Source organism: Perca fluviatilis, chromosome 24, assembly GCF_010015445.1.
Source record: "Perca fluviatilis chromosome 24, GENO_Pfluv_1.0, whole genome shotgun sequence".
NCBI lineage: Eukaryota > Metazoa > Chordata > Actinopteri > Perciformes > Percidae > Perca > Perca fluviatilis.
In genome coordinates, this window is record NC_053135.1 from 8966353 (window position 1) to 8988660 (window position 22308).

The window sequence follows — 22308 nt, forward strand, 5'->3', positions numbered from 1 at the left end:
TAAAAAGGCGTCATTAGAACGTCTTTGTACTGTACCAAAAATAACTACCATTTATCAAGCTGAGAAACATGCAATCATCGTGTCTGAATCAGCATGTATTAACACAATATTGAAATGTCGCCGCTGCTGTGTAGACAAAACTGATTTATTTATTTATTTTATTCTAAGCCCAAAACATTTAACGTGAAATGTTGAAGTAGGTTTTTAATAAGAAAATACCTCTGGCACTCCAGTGTGACATTACAGTATATTTCACTGTAACATGCAGTGCAACTTTGAAGTGCAAATCTAAAGTGGCAAATGAAGAAGTGACCTCTATGCAGTGTAGGGATGTTTATATTCATCAGAAGAAGAACAAATGCAGAATGTGAAGAATCAAGTTGGTTTTGTAGAAACGTGTTTTCTTTTCTTTCTTTCTTTTTATAATTATTTTATAATTATTTTTATTATTTCTGTTTTCTTTCACTGACCTGATTCAGGAAGACAGTGCTATGTTTTATCAAAATGAAGGACAATTGGAACTGTGTAGACCTTTCCTAAAAAGGGTAGTTTATAATAATTGCAGCCTTGTTAATAAAAAAATATTTTTCATATATCACTAACCGTAAACTACAGACTTTTAAAATGTACTTTCCAGTGTCTCCGGGGTTTCAGTTGTGAAAGAATGTACTCTTCACTGGGAGAACTCTAACTTTAAATCTCTAAAACCAGAAGGATGAGCAATATTTTCTGAGTAAGCGTGATGTATTTAATATGTTTGAAGATAAAAGGTTCCTTTTTGCAAACTTGAAACAGCTGTTTCTCCTTCAGACCTGGATCAGGTTTCATCTTTTGGATGCTCCTCTGAGATTAATTTAAAACCCATCTGCTATCTTATGAAAGGCAATCATTTACTTCAACTAGATCCAAGTGTTGTATTATCTTTGTTTACAGATGTATACATGTGCCTTTGTATGTAAAAATGCGTTACTTTTGTATGTGTCATTTTCTTTTTTACATACATACATTGTGGATAAAGCTAAAGTTTGTGTTGACTGTGTTCATTTTTTGCAAAAAGGTGAGAAGCTGTGTGTGTGTGTGTGTGTGTGTGTGTGTGTTCCCCAGAGCAGAGTATACCTGTGGTGGAAGGCTATAGCTGTCGCCCAGGAGATGTTGCTCTCTCCCTTGGCACCATGGTAACGGATGCTAAGAACACACCTGGTTTCTAAGAGAGAGAACGAGAGGAAATGAAGGGGAGGTGGAGGAAAAAGGGACAGTACACGCACACACACACACCATCAGCCATTCAACCATCACAAGAACAAGCACTTTGATTGCCGTTCCCTTCATCTGAAGCATTTTCATCCTGATGGGAATTACTGGTTTAACATCCAGGAAGGGATAGAAGAGTAGGACGGAGGGGGGAGATGGAGCAAAAGAGGGATGGTGTGTGCGTTTGTGCGCAGAGGAGGAGAGGGAGTGAGATTTGCAGTGCCCGGGGGGGTGGGGATTCTGACACCACCACTTAGATAGATCCTGGTGGTTATGTAAAAGGCTCGGCCTGTCAATTAACCGTATTGGATTGCCTCCCCTCCCAGCCACTGTAGAAAGTGGGCCGGTCCCACACACGTGGCTCGGCACGCGGGTTCACACACAACTTGTTTTGGTGACGCTCAATACTGTATGCAGACTGCTTTGCACATGTGATCTGGGTTACTGTGTGTGTGTGTGTGTTTTGTGGGGATAACGGGGGTGGTTTATGTCCATATGGTTGCTTTGGCATACATCTCGGTTTCAGATGATGGGGATTAAAAATGATCCAATGGGCTGAGTGTGTGATATTCAAAGAGGAGGGGGAAGAGGGAGGGAGAGGACATTGTAGGGAAATAAGCTAAAGCGTGCTTGAGTGTGTGTGTGTGTGTGTGTCTGTCATTACAGTGTAGCATTTAAATATGCTGTGGAAAGTTGCCTAATTTTTGCTCAGGCTCAGTGCCACTGGTTTGCAGCTGCAATACATTTCAACACATTAATCCTTTGGGTGTACATGTATGGGGATGAACTCAAAATACTAACATGCATATTGATGTCTCAAACACACACACACACACACACTCATACACAAGCGCCGAAGGTCCATCATGACATCACTCTGTCCTGGTCAAACATCCTCTCACGCACAGCTCTGGTTTGCTCAGTCTTTATAGGTGTCTTTTTACTGCAGGTAATACACTTGACAGATCGGTGTAAAGGAGAAGCAGCTGGAGGTGGGGTGATGGGGACAAGACTTGAGGACAGAGAGAAAAAGAGACGGGTAGTGGGGGTGGGAGGTGCATTATATAACGGTTGATTTGGACATGAGGTTAAGCTCGATACTGGACGAGGGCACGGTGTTTTTACGTTCAATATTAGGTTGCAGGGCCGTAGCAGAGATTTTGAGCGAGCCCATGGCCCCTCATCGCAACCCTCCTGTTGAGGACCTGTCAACATTCTTCTGGAGGCTTATTTAAATGCAGAGTGTATCCTTGGTGTGGGATGTTTTGTGTGGATCGTACCATGGTGGGATTTGACAGGGGCGGCGAGGCTTACGATGGCAGCACACAGTGTTCCTCTTTTTGGCTGCGCGTCCGCCCACACGCCCACTCCCTGGCTGCTTTCCTGCAAGCGCCATGCAATACTACCCACGCTGCTCAGTCACGTAGAAGGGCCTTTGGATTAACGCGCCACTTTAGGAGAGCCGACATGGGCTCAAACCGTTTGACGCAGCAGAGTTGAAACGTAATATCTGCGCTCAAGTTCTGCGTGGGGTGTGTGTGCATCCACAAAGAGAGGCCTCCCTCTTGGCATGCAGACACACACTGAAACCCCCTCTGTGGTGTGCGGAGGTAATAGCTGTTAGGTGACTCAGCAAATGAGCAGTGTTTTGGAACTTTTAGGACTTGACAGTAGGTTTGTGTGAGACACAGCTACTTCAGCTCCAGTGAGGTGTGCATGGCTCAATCCCTCTCAGCACAAAAGTATGACATCCCATTGGCAACGCAACATACACTTCCCTAAAGGTACAATAAATAATCAAGACAGCTCCCAGGGCAGTTTCAGGCCCAGTCACACACCTGCAAACTCACACACACACACTGTTTTCCCCCTTTACTTTCTCATACCCAAGTACAGCATATACTGTATGCATGCTCACAGATTCCCTCCACTCGCCATTAAATGTCTCACACGGGAACAGTGAACTCCCAGAACTCTTATTCGGACACACGAACAGCCATAAATTATCTATTCCCCTCTAGTTTCCTGAAACTCTCCAGTCAAGCCATGTTGGACTTTTAGCCTTCAATTATTAAAGGAGTCAAAGTGGTAAAAGTGTAAAAATAACAGGCTGGTGTTTAATGGTTAGGATAAATGGTGTTGGTCCCGGGAGTGGCAGCATGTTGCTGTTTGGGAACTTGTTTTGCTGATAGTTTTATGCTGGCTACAAGTAATGTTGATATCCTGCAATTGATGAAAACGAGAAAGACGAAGGGGGTGATTGCCACTGATAAGGTAGATTTTATAATTGAGTCATAACCAGAGGTGATTGTTTGGAGGTTCAGCTACTTGCTTGCACCTTTTTCTCTGCCTCTCGAGGTGTTTCATGAGGATTTTGATGGACTTGCAAAGTCTAACAGGCTCCTCTTTCTTTGCTGAGGCAATGGGAAATACTCCAGTGACAGCATTGTTCAAGTTTTTCTCCTCTCCTCCAGCACTTGACTTTACTCTGATTTGAGGCAGAGAGGGAGAGAGAGAAGAGGGGGGTGGAGGGGTGGTGATTGAGCGCAAAGGGGGCAGGACTTTTTTCTCTCCGGGTCCTATTAAGAGCAAACTTTGTGTTTTTGTTCTCCAAGTTCAGCTCAGTGCTCTCCAGCCTAGACACACTTCCTCTCTGCTGCTCTTTTTCATTTCCATTCCCCCCCCCCCTCAATGGTTTTGTTTGCTCGCCTGTTGGTTACTACTGTGTGTGTGTGTGTGTGTGCGTGTGTGTGTGTGTGTGTGTGTGTTTTCATTGGGGATTCGGACACCGGGAGGATGCGCTTTTTGGAGGAACAAATACTCAAAGTTGTCTCTTCGGCCGGGTTGTTTTAGTGGATAAATACATGTTCTTCAGGTTGGAATGAACAATGGTGCGGATCCCTGGTGCTCTGGCCGAGGACATGCTCTGGTTTCGGCTACTGTTGCTGTGCGTCGTGGAGTTGGAGCTGGGAGCCGGGCTTTCTACTTTCCAGGGTTTCTATCTTCCACCTGCGAACGGGTCGCTTCTCGCACCTGCCCGGAGGACAGACGGGGTCGTGCGGACCATTGACCGGATTTACCACGGAGGTGGGAAGGTGGGCTACCTGGTGTACCTGGATGGGAGCCGGTTTCAGCTGGACATGGAGCGGGACGAGTCGGTGCTGTCGCATCACTTCAGCCCCCAGTATGTGCTCGCTATGATGGGGGACAGCCCTGCGCCTTTGCAGCGGGAATGCGTGTACCGTGGGACAGTGGACTCCAACCCGGAGTCCCTCGCCGTCTTCAACCTCTGCGGCGGGGGTCTCGAGGGCTTCTTCGCCGTGGACCACGCGCGCTACTCCATCACGCCTATCGTCAGGGCGAAGGGACACGAGCACGACGTGCGTGCCCTGCACGACAAAGACGCGGAGAGCGCGCTCCACGTGTTCACGCGCGAAAGTTTCAGCTTCGAGGCCATGCGCGAGGGGCGCGAGAGCTGCGGGACGCGCGACGGGCGCAGGGGACGCAGACATGCGGCGGGGAAACGCCGGCACAGAGGTCGCGGGAAGGGGACACTGGGCAAAGAGAGACTCGCGGAGGAGAGCGCAGATGAGCACGGCGCGCGCGGGCGAACATGGTGGAGCCGGTTCGCCAAAGCAGCAGCTGCTGCGGAACCTGGCCCGCGGAGCAAGAGGTCAGTCTCTCGCGCCAGGCACGTGGAGCTGCTCCTGGTGGCCGACGACACCATGACCAAGAAATACGGCAAGGACTTGAATCACTACCTGCTCACACTGGCCTCCATCGCGTCCAAGCTGTACGGGCACGCCAGCATCGAGAACCCCATCCGGCTGTCGGTGGTGAAAGTGACCGTGGTCGCTGAGGAGGAGAAGGGGCTCGATGTGTCCAAGAACGCGGCGGCGACACTGAAAAGCTTCTGCAAGTGGCAGAACCAACAGAACCCGCTGGACGACGACCACCACCACCACCACGACGCCGCCATCCTCTTCACCAGGCAGGTAAACAAACTTCCCTCTCTTTGCGCACCTCCACCTGTCCGCTAATCCTCTCACCTGGCAGGCGCCGGTCTCCCGCCTGCCTCCCTCCCTGTCCCACACGGCGGAGAAAGAGGCGGTTAGCGCCCCGGTGTGATGCCAAGGCGGCGGAGTGACGCCACGGTTTGTTTTTATTTTGATGGTGCACGAGGTGGCAGCTGCAGCTAAGCACTTGGCAGATTGAGCCTTGGATGGCTTATTGCAAATAGCTTAGCAAAACACATGCTGTCATGAAAAGGAACTGACACACATCACCCCTGTTTATATTCTATAAACGTAATTGCCTAATTGTACGGCATTTTCCTCTTGTTGGTAAGCGACACTATCTTTTTTTATTTTGGCCGACTGTGAACCATATCAGCATTTGCATCACAGTCAATCAGAAGTGAAGACTGAACACCCTGCTTCCCACACGCCCTTGGTTATATCCACCCCTTTTGTGTGCGTTTTTCGTTCTCCTTCCGTTTCTTCATTTTGCCGAATCTCTCGTGCGTAATGCAGCGCAGCGTCTGTAAAAGTCCATACGCCTGCGCCTGGTGTTTTTCTAGGCAGGCTCTTCTGTCTCCAGCCTCCCCCTCCCAGTCCCCTGGCGGTCCCAAAGCCTCGAAGTCTGTGTGATCTGAGGCGCGTGCCCGCGGCCACGCACGCACATTCTTCCCAGGGTGAGAGGGAGGTTTGAAATCAGCTGCTTGATGCATTGCAGAAATATCCCTAAAACTCCCTTGAAACTGCAGTTAACTAGATAGTCATCCCAGCCTATCTCTCTCTCTCTCTCTCTCTCTCTCTCTCTCTGTCATCACTCCAGTCTGCACATTTTCCCCCAGTTACTTTTCCAGTGCCTGTCAGCTGGTGATGGGAGCTGTAAGAAAAACAAACACATCCACCCTGTGAGAAGCCCTACGTTTACCGAGACCACACTCATTTATCCCTTCTTTCACCGTCCCTTTCTCTCTCCTCTTCCCTCCCTGCCTGGTCGAAAGCCGCAGGGCAGCAGCAGATCTACATGCATTTTTCACCTCTCCGGGTGTGGCTTCGTGTGGTGGTTTAGCTCCATTTGACGAGTCGGATAGCTCGCCTTGGGTTGCGGTGTGTTCAGCTCATGCAGGGTCTTGTCGTGGCTTGGGCGGAAAAAAGCAAGCACCAGTGGTATTACCTCGGATCTCCTGGCATCGGCTGCAAGTTGGCGGCGTCATGCATTGGCAAGGCAGCCGGTTGTGCATAGCTGAGGTCAGCAAGCTGGCAAAGTGGCACAGTTCCTGTGTGCCAATCACCTCGTGGCTCCTTACTAACATCTGTTGCCACTACACCTGCACGGACAAGACGGTGCCATCCTCCGGTGGTTGGGTTTGGCAGCCGGGTGGGCAGGGTCACGGCGAACAGCAATCCAGATACCTCTAAAGCAGGAATTTATAACAGAGGGGCCGGGTCCTCAGAGTCTATGCAGGGAGGGGGGCTTCAAATTATTGTGAATTTTTTTTCCAACATTTAAAAGTCTTAACATGAATCCAACATATTATTTGCAAATGTAAATCCCCACTGATGATAGGCTTACTGGCCTATATGTAAGGTAGTCACTAAGGTAGCATCCACAGATACAGTTCATCCTAAGTGTTTATGTTTAACATTAAAACATGATTATAAAACCATGCCAACAATTATTAGGCTATTTTAATAGCTTAGTATTCTATGTAAACATGTATAAAGGCTTTAGGCCGCTCTATAAGTTATTGTAGGCCCAGTTTAATATGCAACTTTATTTTATACAATATATTTAGTAGGGGGGTCCCTGCGCCATCTCTCTTTCAGTTAAGGGGTCCTTGGCTTAAAACAAACGTTGAAGACCCCTGCTCTAAAGGCATCATGCTCATGCTCATCCTGAAAAAAGCATCCACACTCTGTATCTTTCCATTGATTTAAAATGTATTTTCATCTCATAGCAGTCAATGTCAAGGCTTTACAGTTATGCATAGTTTCAGACTGTATCTCGTAATATCATTGATATCATTAAATTAGACACTTTTCATAACTGATGTGATTGAGGAGAAAAAGCCTCTAAAACTACGTAGAAACAAAAAGATCCAACCTCCATCATAACAGAAGCTAATAAAAGGCCAATATTACCAGTATATCAGTCAGAACCTAATTTGTGTCTCACCTGTCACAGCACTTATTCATAAACCTGTCTCCTGCCACACTCACACATCTCACCTTCTCTATTGAAGGTGGAGGGCATACTGTAGATGTTACCTGTCAGCACAAGAAGCAGGTGATCCCACTCTGTCGCACACAGAGCATTTAATCATCTACTATGGCCCCTGTAACCCAGTACAGGCCTCCAGAGAAACATTACAAGGCGGGTTTCTGATCCCTATCTATTGCATTTCTTGCAGCTAAATCTGTGTGCAGAATAAGTAGACAGGTAATGCATGACTTCACTTTAGGGTCGCAACCTTAATAAGTCATAGAAAGCAGCCACCGCCTTACTTTGACCTTTAAACTCTTTGACTATTAAAGGCCATTTTCAGGCGTCTGTCTTTTGGCTGAGTGCTTTTACTGCTGTTACTTTACCTTGTATAGCATTAACGGATAGATGAGCAGGACTGAGGTTTGTTTACAGCTAAACACAGCAGGAAAACAGACTAATTTGTATTCACTCTTATTCCACACCTTAATGTGGAATGGGAAGATGCTGACATCTTGAAAACAAATTGTCGTTTAGCCCTATTCTTTAAGAGAACCACACTTTATTTTTTGCAAGACTGGCTCCCCATACAATGTCAAGAGCTGCACAAAATCTGTCACTTTCCAAACAGATTAGAGCCATTAGAGTTTCCATTGACAGAATGCCAGTCTGGAAATGATTTGGCTCAGTTACCTCATACCTTTCATGCTGCATTTTAGATTTTAAAAAAGGAAAGAAAAAGATGTTTGATATATGAGGCATGGTTACTTTTTTTGTCAGGAAAATAACTTTGGTTGTGTTACTTAACAGGAAAAGACAAACCTGGACGTTCTGTAAATTCACTTCAGATGTGTTACAGGAAATGGTCTGCCTAATATTCCATCATACTGTCAGAGGTGTCAAGTATTAGTTTATGTATGAAAACAAATAACCTTTTTTCATCTGTGTATTTGGAGCAACTGTGAAGCAGAACCTGATAATTGTGGTTCGCTGAACTAGAACTGAAGCTCATTGAAGATTTTGTGACTGTGAAGTCAGACCAGTCCATTGTTCCCAGATGAGAGAGGAGGGAGGGGGCATCAGGAGCGCGCAGGGTTGGAGGGAACTCGTCTCTTTGTGGTCGGGTCCAATTACTCCAACACCCGTACCCGCAGTGAGCTGACCCGTGTGGCGGTGTCACCCTGTCCCACACATACCAGCACCAGAACAAAACAACGGGCACATTGAGGGGACTCGGAGTGTGTATCCGTGGAACATTAAATGTTATGCATGGCTGTGTTCACTTGTTGTGAGCTTGGACAGTGGACAAAGCCCTACTGTAAGGTGGCAAGAGAGAGCTGCAGAGATATTGACATACGTGTGGGTATGCTGCCATTTGACTATTTAGTATTTGTGAAGCCAGTGATAGTGAAGTGCTGACCTTTTATAGTACCATAATAGTTTGCAGAAACACTAAGAGGGCCCTTATGTATTGATGATTAAAGATACACACTAATGTGGACACAGCATGTATAGTATAAACAAACCATTTCCTCCACGTGTGTTAAACACATCGTTATGTCATTTTCCCTCGGACGGTGAATGTGCACACGTGTATAGTTTGGAATCCTCCCTTTCCACTTGTCTTCCTCCTCTTCCTCCATGTATTTATGTGTGTGTCTGTCTGTACATTAAAGTGTACATTTCCCAGGCCTCGCCCCCGTCACAGCTAGCCCCTCTATTTGTTTTAACTGTTCTTGATATTTCACACGTGCTATACCTCGTCTGGTATATGTTGACAACCTGCAGACAGTTCTTGGATCCCAAACCCTCAACCCTAGCGCCGGGTCTGTCCACATACGCGACTGGCCAGAGAGAGAGAGAGAGAGAGAGAGAGAGAGAGAGAGAGAGAGAGAGAGAGAGAGAGAGAGAGAGAGAGTTCAGTCTGCCCGTAACAACACTCTCTTCACACTGTGATGCATCAGTGACTTTAGACTGCACTTCTGTTTACGATCATGGTCTGAAGTTTCCTTTGAGCACCGAGCTGTCATTCTTGTATTCGGATCTCGCGTGCGTCTTGTTGTGAATAGTTCTGCCAGCTTTGAAGGTACTAAACAGAAAGATTTCTGTGGCTAGCGTGGCTTAACAAATACAATATTTATCGAGTTTAAGTATAATATAGCATGGAAATGAAAGTATTTGACAATCTGTCAATCACTGGTGACGAATCATTAGTGACCTGTCCAGTCACTGATGGAGAGCGGGTAGCTTTTGATTAGCAGGTTTGTTGGAGTCTGCCTGCAGGGTGTTTTCATCACATAGAGTGAGCTAAACTCACTTGCAAGAGGGATTTTCATGTGTGTGTGTGTGTGTCTGGGTCTGGCTGGCTGTTTGTTTAACACAAGCCTTGGCTTAGATTGCAAGTGCTCTTGTTACACACACACACACACACACACACACACACACACACACACACACACACACAGCTCTGATCGCCTCATGACCTTAACAACCAGCTTGCCACCTGTTCTCCTGTTATTTCTGCCAATATTTCAGTAACTCCTTGTTCTCTCAGTTCTTCTCTTTAATATCCGGCATCCCTCCATAGTCCCCCCCCCCTTCCCCCCCAAGGTCTGATTCCTGTATGTATTTCTCTCTCTCCCCTCCTTCTTTTTGTGCTCGTGTGAGAGGCCTGAGTAAACAATACGCAGATAGGGATGTGAGTTTATGGGATATTACCATTCTTCTACTTTTCATCCACGCGTTCCCTGTTACACTGAAATCCGTGTTGTACAAGAGAGATGGAAACAAAAACAGCTCTCGTAATAGAGCCGGGGAGGGGGTGAATGAATAAATAAATGGAATAGAGGGAGGTGTGAAGAACGTCGGGGTGAAAGAGTGTGGGAAACAGCGAAAGAGAAAACTATGAAAATCTCTCTCTGAAGCCAGTGTCCTCTGGCTTGTGTGCCCATGGAAAAGTCAGGAGAAACTTACATGCATGCAGCAAGCGTGTTTGACTTGCCCTTGGTGTGCGGATCCAGCAGTCAGTGTCTCCAGCAGTCAACTGGCAAAGAGGATAAAGGAGGTCTGGTGCTTTCTCTCTTCAGACCCATGATGTGGAAGAGAAACGACAACATAGAAATACATTGATACAAATATTCAAACATTTAGAGAGCAGAGAAGTTTTCATTCTCTGTTCACGTCAACAGAGAATGTTTTCTGTATGCGAGTGTACCATCAGGTATGCATTTATATGTGCTCCATATGTGAAAGTATCTACCCATGTATTGACATTCACTTCCTATAATTGTTGTGTGTGTGTGTGTGTGTGTGTGTGTGTGTGTGTGTGTGTGTGTGTGCGTGTGTGCGTGCGTGCGTGCGTGACTGTGAGAGGGGGTCCCACCCAGTCAGTCAAGTGTGCGAGTGAAAAACACAAGGCAGTTTGTTCCAAACCCGCCCCTCTGGGAACGGGTAAACACCCTCCCTCTCACACAGGACCCAGCAGGCCTGTCAGCACCACTTAACATGACGATTCATCCTCTCCACAGGACGTGTGTGTGTGTGTGTGTGTGTGTGTGTGTGTGTGTGTGTGTGTGTGTGTGTGTGTTTTCCCTTTTTTGGATGTTCTGCACACACACACACACACACACACGTTTGTCTTCATATGTTTATGTGCCTATGTACCCTGAATGAACATGTGCATTCCAAACATGTTCTGCTGCAGTGTGTGTGAGTGTGTATGCACATGCACACAGGCCCATGTGCAGGCGTGTGAACTCTGATGCAACAATTCGATTAACTGATTGGCAGGACTGAGCAGTGCACCCCGAGGCCTTGTCTGCATGGACGTGTGTGGGAATCAAAACCAAAATCAATACTGTGTGCTCTGGCTAGTATTGGGATGAATTTTTTTTTTTAAACTATTTAAATGAACAGGTTTTCCACAATTTTTTGCGGATTAATGTAAACTTAGGGCATTTCTTCTGTCCAGGACCTCTGTGGCCACCACTCCTGCGACACCCTGGGCATGGCAGACGTCGGCACCATCTGCTCTCCGGAGAGAAGCTGCGCCGTCATCGAGGACGACGGGCTTCACGCTGCGTTTACAGTTGCGCATGAGATAGGTAGGCATGGATACATATACACACACACACACACACACACACACACACACACACAAACAAAGCTATGAACAGGCCAGGGCATGCACATCTGTCAGCACATCTCTCTTGCTGATAAATATCACAAAAGTATTGTCTGATGTCATACTCCTGATAACTGAGCTCTCGGTATGTTTTCTTTTCTCATTCTTGCTGCATGTGCAAACCCGCGACAAGTCTCATCGTTTCTCTCCCTTCCATCCACTCTGTACATCTCGTCCTTTCTCTCCACGCCTCAGGCCACCTGCTCGGCTTGTCCCATGACGACTCCAAGTTCTGCGAGGAGCGTTTCGGAGTCAACAGCGACAAGCGGCTAATGTCCTCCATCCTCACCTCCATAGACGCCTCCAAACCCTGGAGCCGCTGCACCTCGGCCACCATCACAGACTTCTTTGACGACGGCAATGGTGGGTGTGGGAGAAAACGCAGAACAATAAAGGCACGGGGGAAATAAAGCTTCCATGCTCTGTAGTTCTTTTCACCGTGAGAACTTTTCCCAGCCAGTAAAAGTTTTATTTTCTCCATCTACATATTGTATCCATGTGAATTTGACTTGTGATGGCTTTTCTCCCACAGTACCTTTCACTGAGGGCTGTTTACTTCCAAACAAAGCTGTAATCTCTAATAGGAAGTTATTTACAATCCTATTACCTTTTTTAAAGGGTGCAGTTGCAGTGAAGCCAAAGACATCTTTGGCTGAAAAATCAAGATGAGTCATACTTCAGCAAGTCGTGCCATTCATTATGGCCCTAAAGCATTGTCGGTTGACATCACGTTTGCATAATTCATGTAGCAACAGCATTGTTTCAAGCTTGACAGTACCTGCTGCTCCCGCACTTTAATTAACTGACAACTCATACAGGCCTCATTTGTCTAAACCAAAATAAACTTTTATACACCAAGACCAGCCAAGAGTATGCAGTATGCAGCTTGCAGCGCCTTTTTATTATTTGTTTTTTTTAAATGCCCTCCTCCTTCTTTCCTGCCACAGCTGAGTGTCTTCTAGACTCTCCTCGCCAGCCCCTGCTGGGCCCTGAGGAGCTCCCAGGGCAGAGCTACGACGCCGTCCGCCAGTGTCGCCTGGCCTTCGGCCCCGAGTACACCGTCTGCCCGGGCATGGACGTATGTTCTCGCCTGTGGTGCGCCGTGATTCGCCAGGGGCAGATGGTGTGTCTGACCAAGAAGCTGCCGGCCGTGGAGGGAACGCCCTGCGGGAAGGGACGCATCTGCCTGCAGGGGAAGTGTGTGGACAAGACCCGCAAGAGACACTACTCAGTAAGTGGTATCATTATATGGATACGGACATGGAGGTAGAGGGTGACTAAAAAAGGACTAAAATCTAAAATAGATTCCTTTTTATAGTTCAAAAACTGATATTTTAAGCACTCATTTCCACATTGTACAAACTTGTCTGTGAGAGACAAACATAAAAAGGAATAAAAGTAATATAGTAGACAGGGCAAAAAGATAGTGGAGAAGAAGAGAAAAACTTGTCACTGGTTCTTCATTGTGTGGTCTGCTTTATTTATTCCACTGCTGATCTGTGCTATTTGTTTTCTTGGCCTTGCTTAAACAGATCTAAATTGAATTTGACCTTAATGAGTTAAAGGACCGAATCTGTTCTTGGCGGCTGTCGACACTGTGTGTGTGTGTGTGTGTGTGTGTGTGTGTGTGTGTGTGTGTGTGTGTGTGTGTGTGTGTGTGTGTGTGTGTGTGTGTGTGTGTGTGTGTGTGTGTGTGTGTGTGTGTGTGTGTGTGTGTGTGTGTGTGTGGGAGGGGAAGTCAAAAAGAATGGGAAAGAATATTCTTTGTGTTTATTTGTCACATTTGACGGGTCTGACTCGATCTTTGGCAGAAGACTGCATGTGTGGATCCGGCCCAAGTTCTGACTCGCTTCAGTTTTTCACTGCCTCTTATGACGGCCAGTTTACTGCTCAGAGAAACACTAAGCCCCTCCATTTTAGACTTCAGAATCTTTTAACCTCTATGTATATTTCTTGTAGTATGATTGCAGATTAAGTGGATTTTACTGTGGAAAGAAGTACTTTAGAGACTCGGCAGTGGAACTAAATGGAAAAGCTTTGCAGAACTTCAGGATTATAAAATCAACATTGTCTCATAAAATGTTAAATGCTACTTATCCAGTCATATTTTATCACGGGTGACTCATGTAGCGCCGGTTGGAAAAACACAAAAATAAGTACTTTAAGAATTTCATTCAGGCTGTTCCTCAGGGGAAGCATGTGAGCTGTTACACCACAGATCCAGTCATGCTGTCTTAATAAAAGGCTTTATCACATGGGGATAGCCTCGTCTCTTTTTCTGTCTCTTTTCCACACCACAATGCATGCCACATTTTTCTTTATCACAAATCTCTTTCCAAAGGGCTTTCCCTGTGACACGTGGCTCGGCCAGCAACCACTCTGACTTCCAACATGTCTGATAAGCACTAATTGTCCTCTCTCATCTCCTCTTTTTTTTGTCTTTCTTTTCCCTTCATCCCTCTCTACTCTCTGATCTCTCCTCTGCTGTCATTTCCCCCAACTCTTATCTCCTCTTTCATCTTCCCTCTCCTCTTCAATCCTCTCGTCTCTCTCCCAGGCGTCTAACCACGGCAGCTGGAGTTCCTGGGGTCCTTGGGGTGCGTGCTCCAGAACTTGCGGAGGCGGGGTGCAGTTCGCCCAACGCCTGTGCAACAACCCGCCACCACGTAACAACGGGCGCTACTGCACGGGGAAGAGAGCCATCTATCGGTCCTGCAACGTGACACCATGTCCAGCATCAAGTGAGTGTTACAGCCTGAGAATGCATGCATGATTATAATAGTACAAGCTAATGTTTATTTATCATGTAAAATACATAGTTTTTCATGTCAAACTTCTTTTAATGGAACTTTTCTTCAGATAAAAGTTTCCGGCAGGAGCAATGTGAAGTGCGCAACGGTCCCCAGACAGATCCTAAAGGGGTGAAGACCTTTGTTGAGTGGGTGCCTAAGTACGCTGGAGTCCTCCCTAAAGATGTGTGCAAGTTGACCTGCAGAGCAAATAGGACAGGATACTATGTGGTGTTCTCTCATAGGGTGAGTTAGTAAAAAAAAAAAGAAGTGTGCAGTGTATTTAATGGAAAAACATGTGGAAAATGATTTTGTGACTGTTTGTCTTCAGGTGGTAGACGGGACCGAGTGTCGTCCTTATAGCAGCTCGGTGTGCGTGAAAGGGAAGTGTGTACGGACAGGCTGCGACGGCATCATTGGCTCCAAGCTCCAGTTTGATAAGTGTGGTATATGTGGAGGTGACAGCACAGGATGTATACGCGTTGTGGGCAACTTCACCAAGAAGAGGTAAGAAAAGGTACTTTTGTACACATGCGTCATAGGGGAGTCTCAGTTTAGTGATAGTAAGTTTGCACACGCAGAATTTAGAGAAATGTTTTTAGTCTTTTACAGTATGCTGAAATGATAATGCTACACACGTGATGTCAGCGGAATGGGAAGAACATGAACATTTCAAACGTTAACACAATATTCCAAGATAGTCACCCCCTTGCATGCTTCTTCACATTATCTCTGACATGTCATGATTGATCTGTTCAACAAGGCTCGCTAATTTCCTCCATTTCGCGTTCGCAAGCGGAGTGTTGCTAACTTGCAAGATTTGTCACAGTTTGCCAACAAGTGAATAGCTTCTATTTTGATGCAAAGCCAGCATTGACAAAGAACACACTGTCTTATGTGCTGATCTGACCTCCCTTCTACTTTCTCTCTTGCCAAAAAGTAAGGGATACACTGACGTGGTGAAGATCCCTGCAGGCTCCACCCACATCAAGGTTCGTCAGCACAAGGCCAAGGACCAGACCCGCTACACCGCCTACCTGGCCCTCCGACGGCCCAACAACGAGTACCTCCTTAACGGCAAGTTCGTGATCTCCACCTCCGAGACAATCATCGTGCTCAACGGTTCTGTGCTTAACTACAGCGGCTGGAGCCAAAGGGACGAGTCGCTCCACAGCATGGGTCCCCGGGCCCTCGAAGAAGCCTTGGTGGTCCAGATTCTAGCAACAGATGCTAAAAAGCCTCTGGATGTTCATTATAGCTACTTCATGCCGCGCCAAACAGCCCCACAGCAGCCATCGGCTCCACTCATCCCCAAACCAAAGTCAACACTTCCACAGAGCACTACAAGAGTGTCAACCACAACGAGAACCACCACCACCACCACCACCACCACCAGTAGCACCACTACATCTTTCTCCGCTTCCCCTGTCCTGGTCGCGGGTCCACCGACAGCTCCAGGTCCCTCCACCCCCACCCCGGGGCCCCACTGGGTAACGGGATCCTGGATGACCTGCTCCAGGACTTGTGACACTGGCTGGCAGAGCCGGACAGTGCAGTGTAAGGACCAGGATGGAAAACTGTCCAAGGGCTGCATGTTAGGTGCCCGACCCTCTGCCTTCAAACACTGTCTGGTGAAGAAATGTTGAGGCGGCAGCAGAAGAAAAATGATTTGTAAGACAAGAAACGATTGATTGGAAGAAGTTTAATCTGTACATCTGATAAAGGTCTTAAGTGCTGGATGCAGGACTATGGACCGATGAATTAAAGAACCTTTAACAGGACTGTGAATGTCGGCTGAAGGGCTTGGACCAGATACACAGAGACTCAGAGACAGATTGTCACGACTAAATTGACTAAATGCCAGAGGAATGTCTGGTCTCACAGAATTTCGCGGAATTCTTCCGTGGGCCTATCATGGAATTTTTTGTGATTCCGTGAAACTGCCACCGATTTTGAGTGAAGGGGCCGTGTTCATTTCACGGAATTCTGTGAGATCAGGTTGAATCATAGTAGCTATGCAGAGCACAAGTAGAACGGAGGACAGTGTCCGAATGTTAGCAACAAGTATCGCCCTGGCATAGCTAAGGACTTAAATTGCATGTCATTTCCACATGGACAGTAACTGATTGTCTTTACTTCAGTCTCCAAACCCTGGAGGCTTAGTGTGTGTTGCCCTGTAATGGCATGCCTGTTGTCGTGTTTTTTTATGCTATTCCCTGTGTTCTAATCACTGTGGGGATTTAGAAGCCGCACCCCTTTGTCTTTTGTCATGAGTGTATCCGGAGAACAGAGCACAATAAAAACGCAATGGGATGGGAGCTCGTTATTACACTTTTTTTTCATTTTGCCCCATATGCCCAATCCTCGACATCCGTCCTAATCGTCCTTAGCGTCCCATATTACTCCCCTTACTTGGTAATTTCAGTCACTAAACAGCTCGTAAAATGTTTTATGATCAGAATTTTGAACATACAATCGGCAATCTTCGTAGAAACGGCTAAGACACCAAGAAGGGTCTGTAAAATCGGAAAATCACGGCATGTCTTTTTCATTAACAAACTTGAGTACATCTCTGCAGCATTATTCCTGAAATGGTGGTCTCCTTATTTTCTGATTGCCTACCAATATTCTTCTCTCAGTGACCGAAAACTACGAGTTACAGGAGATATCCATATGTATGATGGTCCTGGATCAGGTCTACACATATTCCCCGACTATAAGCACTACGTGTCTTTATTTGACTAAACTCTCCTGCTGAAAACCAAGAAGCAGCACAAGAAGAAGGGAAAACTGATCATAAACTATTTCCCATAGTGTTGACTATTTTGTCAAGAACATCCAAAAGATGCTTTCTGCATAGGAGAAAGCCTCAGCATGGGAGGGTGACTTCACGACCAAGAATGAATGGGTAAAGCCAGACATTTGGTTCATGGATGGTTCATTGCATCCTAGATCCAGCCAGTCTTAAACTGTTGAGACACTTCTGTGCTCATGTTCTTGAAAGGTTTCTCTGCTCCGCAACAACTCGGGAAGAAAGACACAAGTCACCTCTACAGCGTAGAAACAGACGCATGGTGTGATGGCATGGAAAGGGAAAGTACGGTGGCCTTTAGAGGGCAAAATTTACAACAGTTATTATTGACAAAGGGGCAAAGTAACCATGACACTCCTTAACATTTATGGAGGTTAACGATGACTCACAGGTTTGGGGAAATGCTTGATTTTGTGTGTGTGTGTGTGCGTGCGTGTGTGTGTGCGTGTGTGTGTGTGTGTGTGTGTGCGTGCGTGTGCCTGGTCTGTGTTTTAAGCACATACAGTATGTACCATGAATGTGTGCGTCTTGAACCTTCTTCACTCTCAGTTCCATTTGTATCGGTCATTAAGCTGGTGCTGGGAGGTTTACGGCCCTCATGTTTTATTGTGGCGGTCAATATCTGTTTTTTATTGTCTGTTTTATCTGTTTAGGAAGTAATGCTAATATGACAATGTGTGCCCTGGATACTCCCAAAGGAGATACTAATGCAGTCATTAATGTCCTTTTGCAATTCAACTCTTTCTTCCTTTTCTTTCCTTTCATAACTCTATCTCACAAATTATTGTTTTAATCTGTTTCCAACCCTGATGGGTGGTGTTTGCCACATTACAACAATTAAGTTAGTACCACAGAATGATTTTAAAGGATCAATTCACCCGAGTTTTGAGATATCCATCTGGTGCCTCCGCCCCAGTAGATGGATGGAATTTCCTTTGTGGTTTTTGTGGTAGAGGTTTTACATTTGTACCGTTTCAGCAGAAACTCCAGAAACAATGTCTCAGTTACTTTAGACAATTCACTGACCTCACTGTCAACAATTTTTTTGGAACTACTTTGTGCTGAAGAAATAGTCCCAATGACTAAAGGGGGACACTGATGCTGCAAAGGAATATTGCTCGTTGATTTAAAGAAATAGTTTGACATTTTAGCAAATACACTCTTTCATTTCTTGCCGAGAAATAGATGAGAAGATTGATACCACTCAGGCCTGTCCAGCCAGGAAGTTTAGCATAGCTTAGCATAAAGACTGGAAGCCATTGAATGTACATACGTATATGAGTGTGGTATCAATCTTTTTGTCTAACTCTCAAGAAAGTAAATAATGATGTCAAAGCTATTCTTTTAGGCGAAACAAAACTATCTGCATCACTAGATACCACTAGGTTAAAGTAAGGAAATGCGCTTTTTGTAATTTTGGTGAACTCATGCTTTAATGTTGTTATTTAATGCAAGGATGCATTTAGAGTGTAGACAATGTACATTACATATCAAACTGACTTTAAAATCCCTTCATGTAATTTTGTTAACATTTTTTTGTGTGGCAAACCTCACCCATATGGCACCTGTGCAGGAGAAAACAACCCATAAGAAAGATTTTCAGATAGTACACATGACCCAGGTCAACCTACCACTCACAAAATGTTCTCTCTTCTTCCCTCACACATTCCGATTTATTTACACAATGTAGACATGTTTGTACCATGATTAGATCTTTCATATATCTGTTAGTATTCAACCATATTTACACAGAAATGTACACAGACAGACACACTGAAGTAATCCAGCATTTTGAGAATTTCAGAAACCCTCACACACACTCCATACATACACACACATAGACACACAGCCCACTCTGACTCTTCCAGTAGGGAAAGCTCTCTCGCTGAACGACAGAAACACAGCACTGAACTTGTAATTTATTGTTTGTACAACTGGTATGTGTGAATAAAAAAACAATGAGATGAGTTTTATTTATTATAGTAATTTTGTATCAAATTACTATTTAACTTAGGAATATGAACCATTCCTTTGTAAGAATACAGTGTTTCTTTTCTAGTCATTCACATGAAATGTACATAAAATCTATATATTTAAATATTGTGTCTGTGTTGTTAATTTTGTCACGGCATCAGTTTTATCACTCAGTCACTATCATCACACTCAAGATATATATATATATATAACAAGATATAGGAGGACCATTGCCAGACTTGCTAGGTAAAGTTGCTAGGTAAATATAGTCCAAGTAAAAAACTTGTTACTTAAGTAAAAGTACATACATATACAATAGCAATATATACAATACACATAGCAAAATATATTCAAAGTATCAAAATTTAAAGTATTCCGCATCCAAACTGGCCCTTTTATTGTAATGTTGTAGATGGTGGGTTTTGTTCTCATTTTAACAACCTTATATACTGTTGGGAAGATTAATCTGTATCTATATATATGCTATCTATAGTAACATATTTTATAAATTGATAAATTGATCATGTAAAATACTAATCTGCAAAGTAACTACAGCTGTAAGTAGAGTAAGAGGTGCAATATTCCCCCCTGAAATGTAATAAAGAAGAAGAAGAAGTATAATAAAATGAATACTTAATGCTCAAAATTTCCACCACTGGACAGAATAAATATGCATACTTTACTAGCAACAGAAGCATGCAAATACACGTAACATCCTTTACTGATAGCACATTGAGTGTTACTTTAACATTAAGAATAGTAAATATTATATTACAAAATGTTTCAATTGCAATTTCTCTGTGGTTTTAGTTTCCTGTCATAGTTCCACAATAAAGAAAACATGGGTCAGGATGGCACTTAATTAAGCTTCAGATTGGATAAGAGCAGATTTCACTTCCTGCAATTCCCACCTGAAGCCTCATTTAAAGGTTATTTTTTGGGGCTTTTCCCTTTATTAGATAGTGACAGTGGATAGACAGGAAAGGGGGAGAGAAAAAGAGGGGATGACATGCAGTCGGATTCAAACCCGGGTCGCTGCAAAGGTCTCAGCCTACGTGGGGAGCACGCTCTTACTGGGTGAGCTAGAGGCCGCCCCATGAAACCTCGTTTAAAAAACTACATTAAGGTAATGGAGTTTGGTGGTTTTCTTACACTGATAGTACTCTCTGCAAATGCAGTTCATCCAGTTAGTTACTAATTGACTTGAGTGGACAAATGTCAATCTTGAATAGCTCTTTTGTTGTCTGTAATTGTCACATCCGTATGTTATTACCCCTCCCTATTTGCCTGCTGTGGCTTCATTGGCCTCCTCAGCTGACAGTCTGGGACGGTCAACCTAGTCTATAGCTACCAGTCCTGTCTCATTACAGTCTGTCTCTCTCTCCTAGGCTCCACAGCTCTCCTGGTTTGGGTTTGTTTGGGTCTCACCCATACACTCCATGCAACACTGATGCCATTACTCATCACACCTCATGCTTTTGTAAATAGTTATCCTGTTTGTTTAGCAATACAAATTTCTTTGGCACTTTAATCTGACTGGTCTCTCCTCTTTGTCCCATGCTTTGGGCCGGTGTGTGACACAGACATCAACCCATATTTACACATGTGAAAAGTGTCTTCATCTGTGTTCATACAGACATTAAATGAAATTGAAAAACTACATCCAAATGTCACCTGGTTATCATCTCATAAACTTGCCGTTCTGACCCAGAAGGAGCATCCTCAAGCAGAGGCACCATTCTCCACACAGTACATTAGTGTACCAGGACTGCCTCCCTGCGGTCGATGGCTCACGACTTGCACCTTTGCAAGCTCCCAAATGTGATGCCAAGACGCCACCTGTTGGCTAAACTTGTGACTGGTCCATATTGTCATGGAAAATCTGTGCAGCAGTCTGGGGAATTTTCATAACTCATTCCTACCATCTACTGGGAAGTTATTAAATTACAACTATTCACTTTTTCTGGCATGTTCCTTTTAAGGTGGACTTCCATAATCTGTCTCTTCAGTTATATTTGCTCCAGTTGAGTCAAAAGTTACACACTGCAGTGGAATTTGTGCCAATAAGCTCTCTGGGATCCATATAGATTGTTATGTACTGTTTAAACACCAATAACACCACACCTAGGTGTCCTCATTGTTATATATTTTTTTGATATTCTTATATTTTCGTCATTATTGTATTATTATTTCTTAGATATTTCACGTTTTGCTGCACTTTCAGGTCTATTTACTATGCTATCCTTCAAAATATCAAATGATTACTTTAGTTCACTTTCCCTAAATAGTTGTCCTTTAACAATTTAAAAATATATATATATTTGCTGTGAATGAAATATCACTTGTTTGTGATGCCTCTCGATGCACTGTAGGATTTCTGCTTTGCCAGTTATTTTTAATGAAACTCCAGCGTTAACTCTTCCTGTCTGTTGGAGAGAAGGAGCAGTCCGGGCGGGTGGGGGGAAGAAGCCGGAGGACAGGGGCTCTCCCTGCCTTGGTTTGAGCGCAGAGTCCGCCCGATGGGAGAACCGCTCCACCTTAAGACCTCAGCGGCCCCTCTCTGCTCCCTCTCCCTGGGGAGCAGAGCTGCTGAACCCGGCTACGGCGCACCACAGCCGGCTTGGCATGGAGGAGGTGAGTATGACTCCCGGAGAACTTGGCCAGCACGATATGGTTACCATTCCGGACCTGCTGCCATCTACCTTCTCCAGTTGCACTGACACTACAACACTGCTCCACATCAGCTCCACTACTGCCTGTCACCCGGATTTATGTTGGAATGGGCATGAGTTTAATAAGTGGTATGAAGCTCAGTGATGAAGTTAGAAAGTAGAGCACTGCAACAGTACCAGAGTTTGTTTTTGCATTTTGGCCACGCATATCATAAAATGAAATAAAAAAGGGAAATGATCTACAGGCTCTATGCTAGATAATATTAGAATATATTCAGTGATAATATCCGTGGGTTATGGCTGTATATATTTAGCCTATATCTTGTGACAGACAAGCAGAGTTTGAGTAAGAAAACGTTTCTCTGCCCGAAGTTCTCAATCCCCCAAAATGATTGATGGCAACGCTCCAGGTCA

The 22308-nt window shown here is 45.0% G+C and overlaps 1 protein-coding gene across 1 annotated transcript; it reads left to right on the forward strand.

Moving 5' to 3' along the window:
* Nucleotides 1-3938: 3938 nt before the first annotated feature.
* On the forward strand, nucleotides 3939-16728 carry LOC120554621 (A disintegrin and metalloproteinase with thrombospondin motifs 5). The gene is made up of 8 exons (XM_039793635.1): nucleotides 3939-5246; nucleotides 11435-11567; nucleotides 11843-12010; nucleotides 12595-12878; nucleotides 14205-14388; nucleotides 14507-14682; nucleotides 14768-14943; nucleotides 15377-16728. The coding sequence occupies exons 1-8, from the start codon at nucleotides 4140-4142 to the stop codon at nucleotides 16080-16082; spliced, it is 2934 nt and encodes a 977-aa protein (XP_039649569.1). The 5' UTR covers nucleotides 3939-4139; the 3' UTR covers nucleotides 16083-16728.
* The last annotated feature ends 5580 nt before the right edge of the window (nucleotides 16729-22308 follow it).

What these genes read in the sequence shown, in the direction of transcription:
- LOC120554621 (XM_039793635.1), top strand. Translation starts at nt 4,140, where the DNA reads ATGGTGCGGATCCCTGGTGCTCTGGCCGAGGACATGCTCTGGTTTCGG. An exon ending in ATGTGGTGTTCTCTCATAGG is followed by an intron (nt 14,683 to 14,767) that starts GTGAGTTAGTAA and finishes GTTTGTCTTCAG; the next exon opens with GTGGTAGACGGGACCGAGTG. An exon ending in GGCAACTTCACCAAGAAGAG is followed by an intron (nt 14,944 to 15,376) that starts GTAAGAAAAGGT and finishes CTTGCCAAAAAG; the next exon opens with TAAGGGATACACTGACGTGG.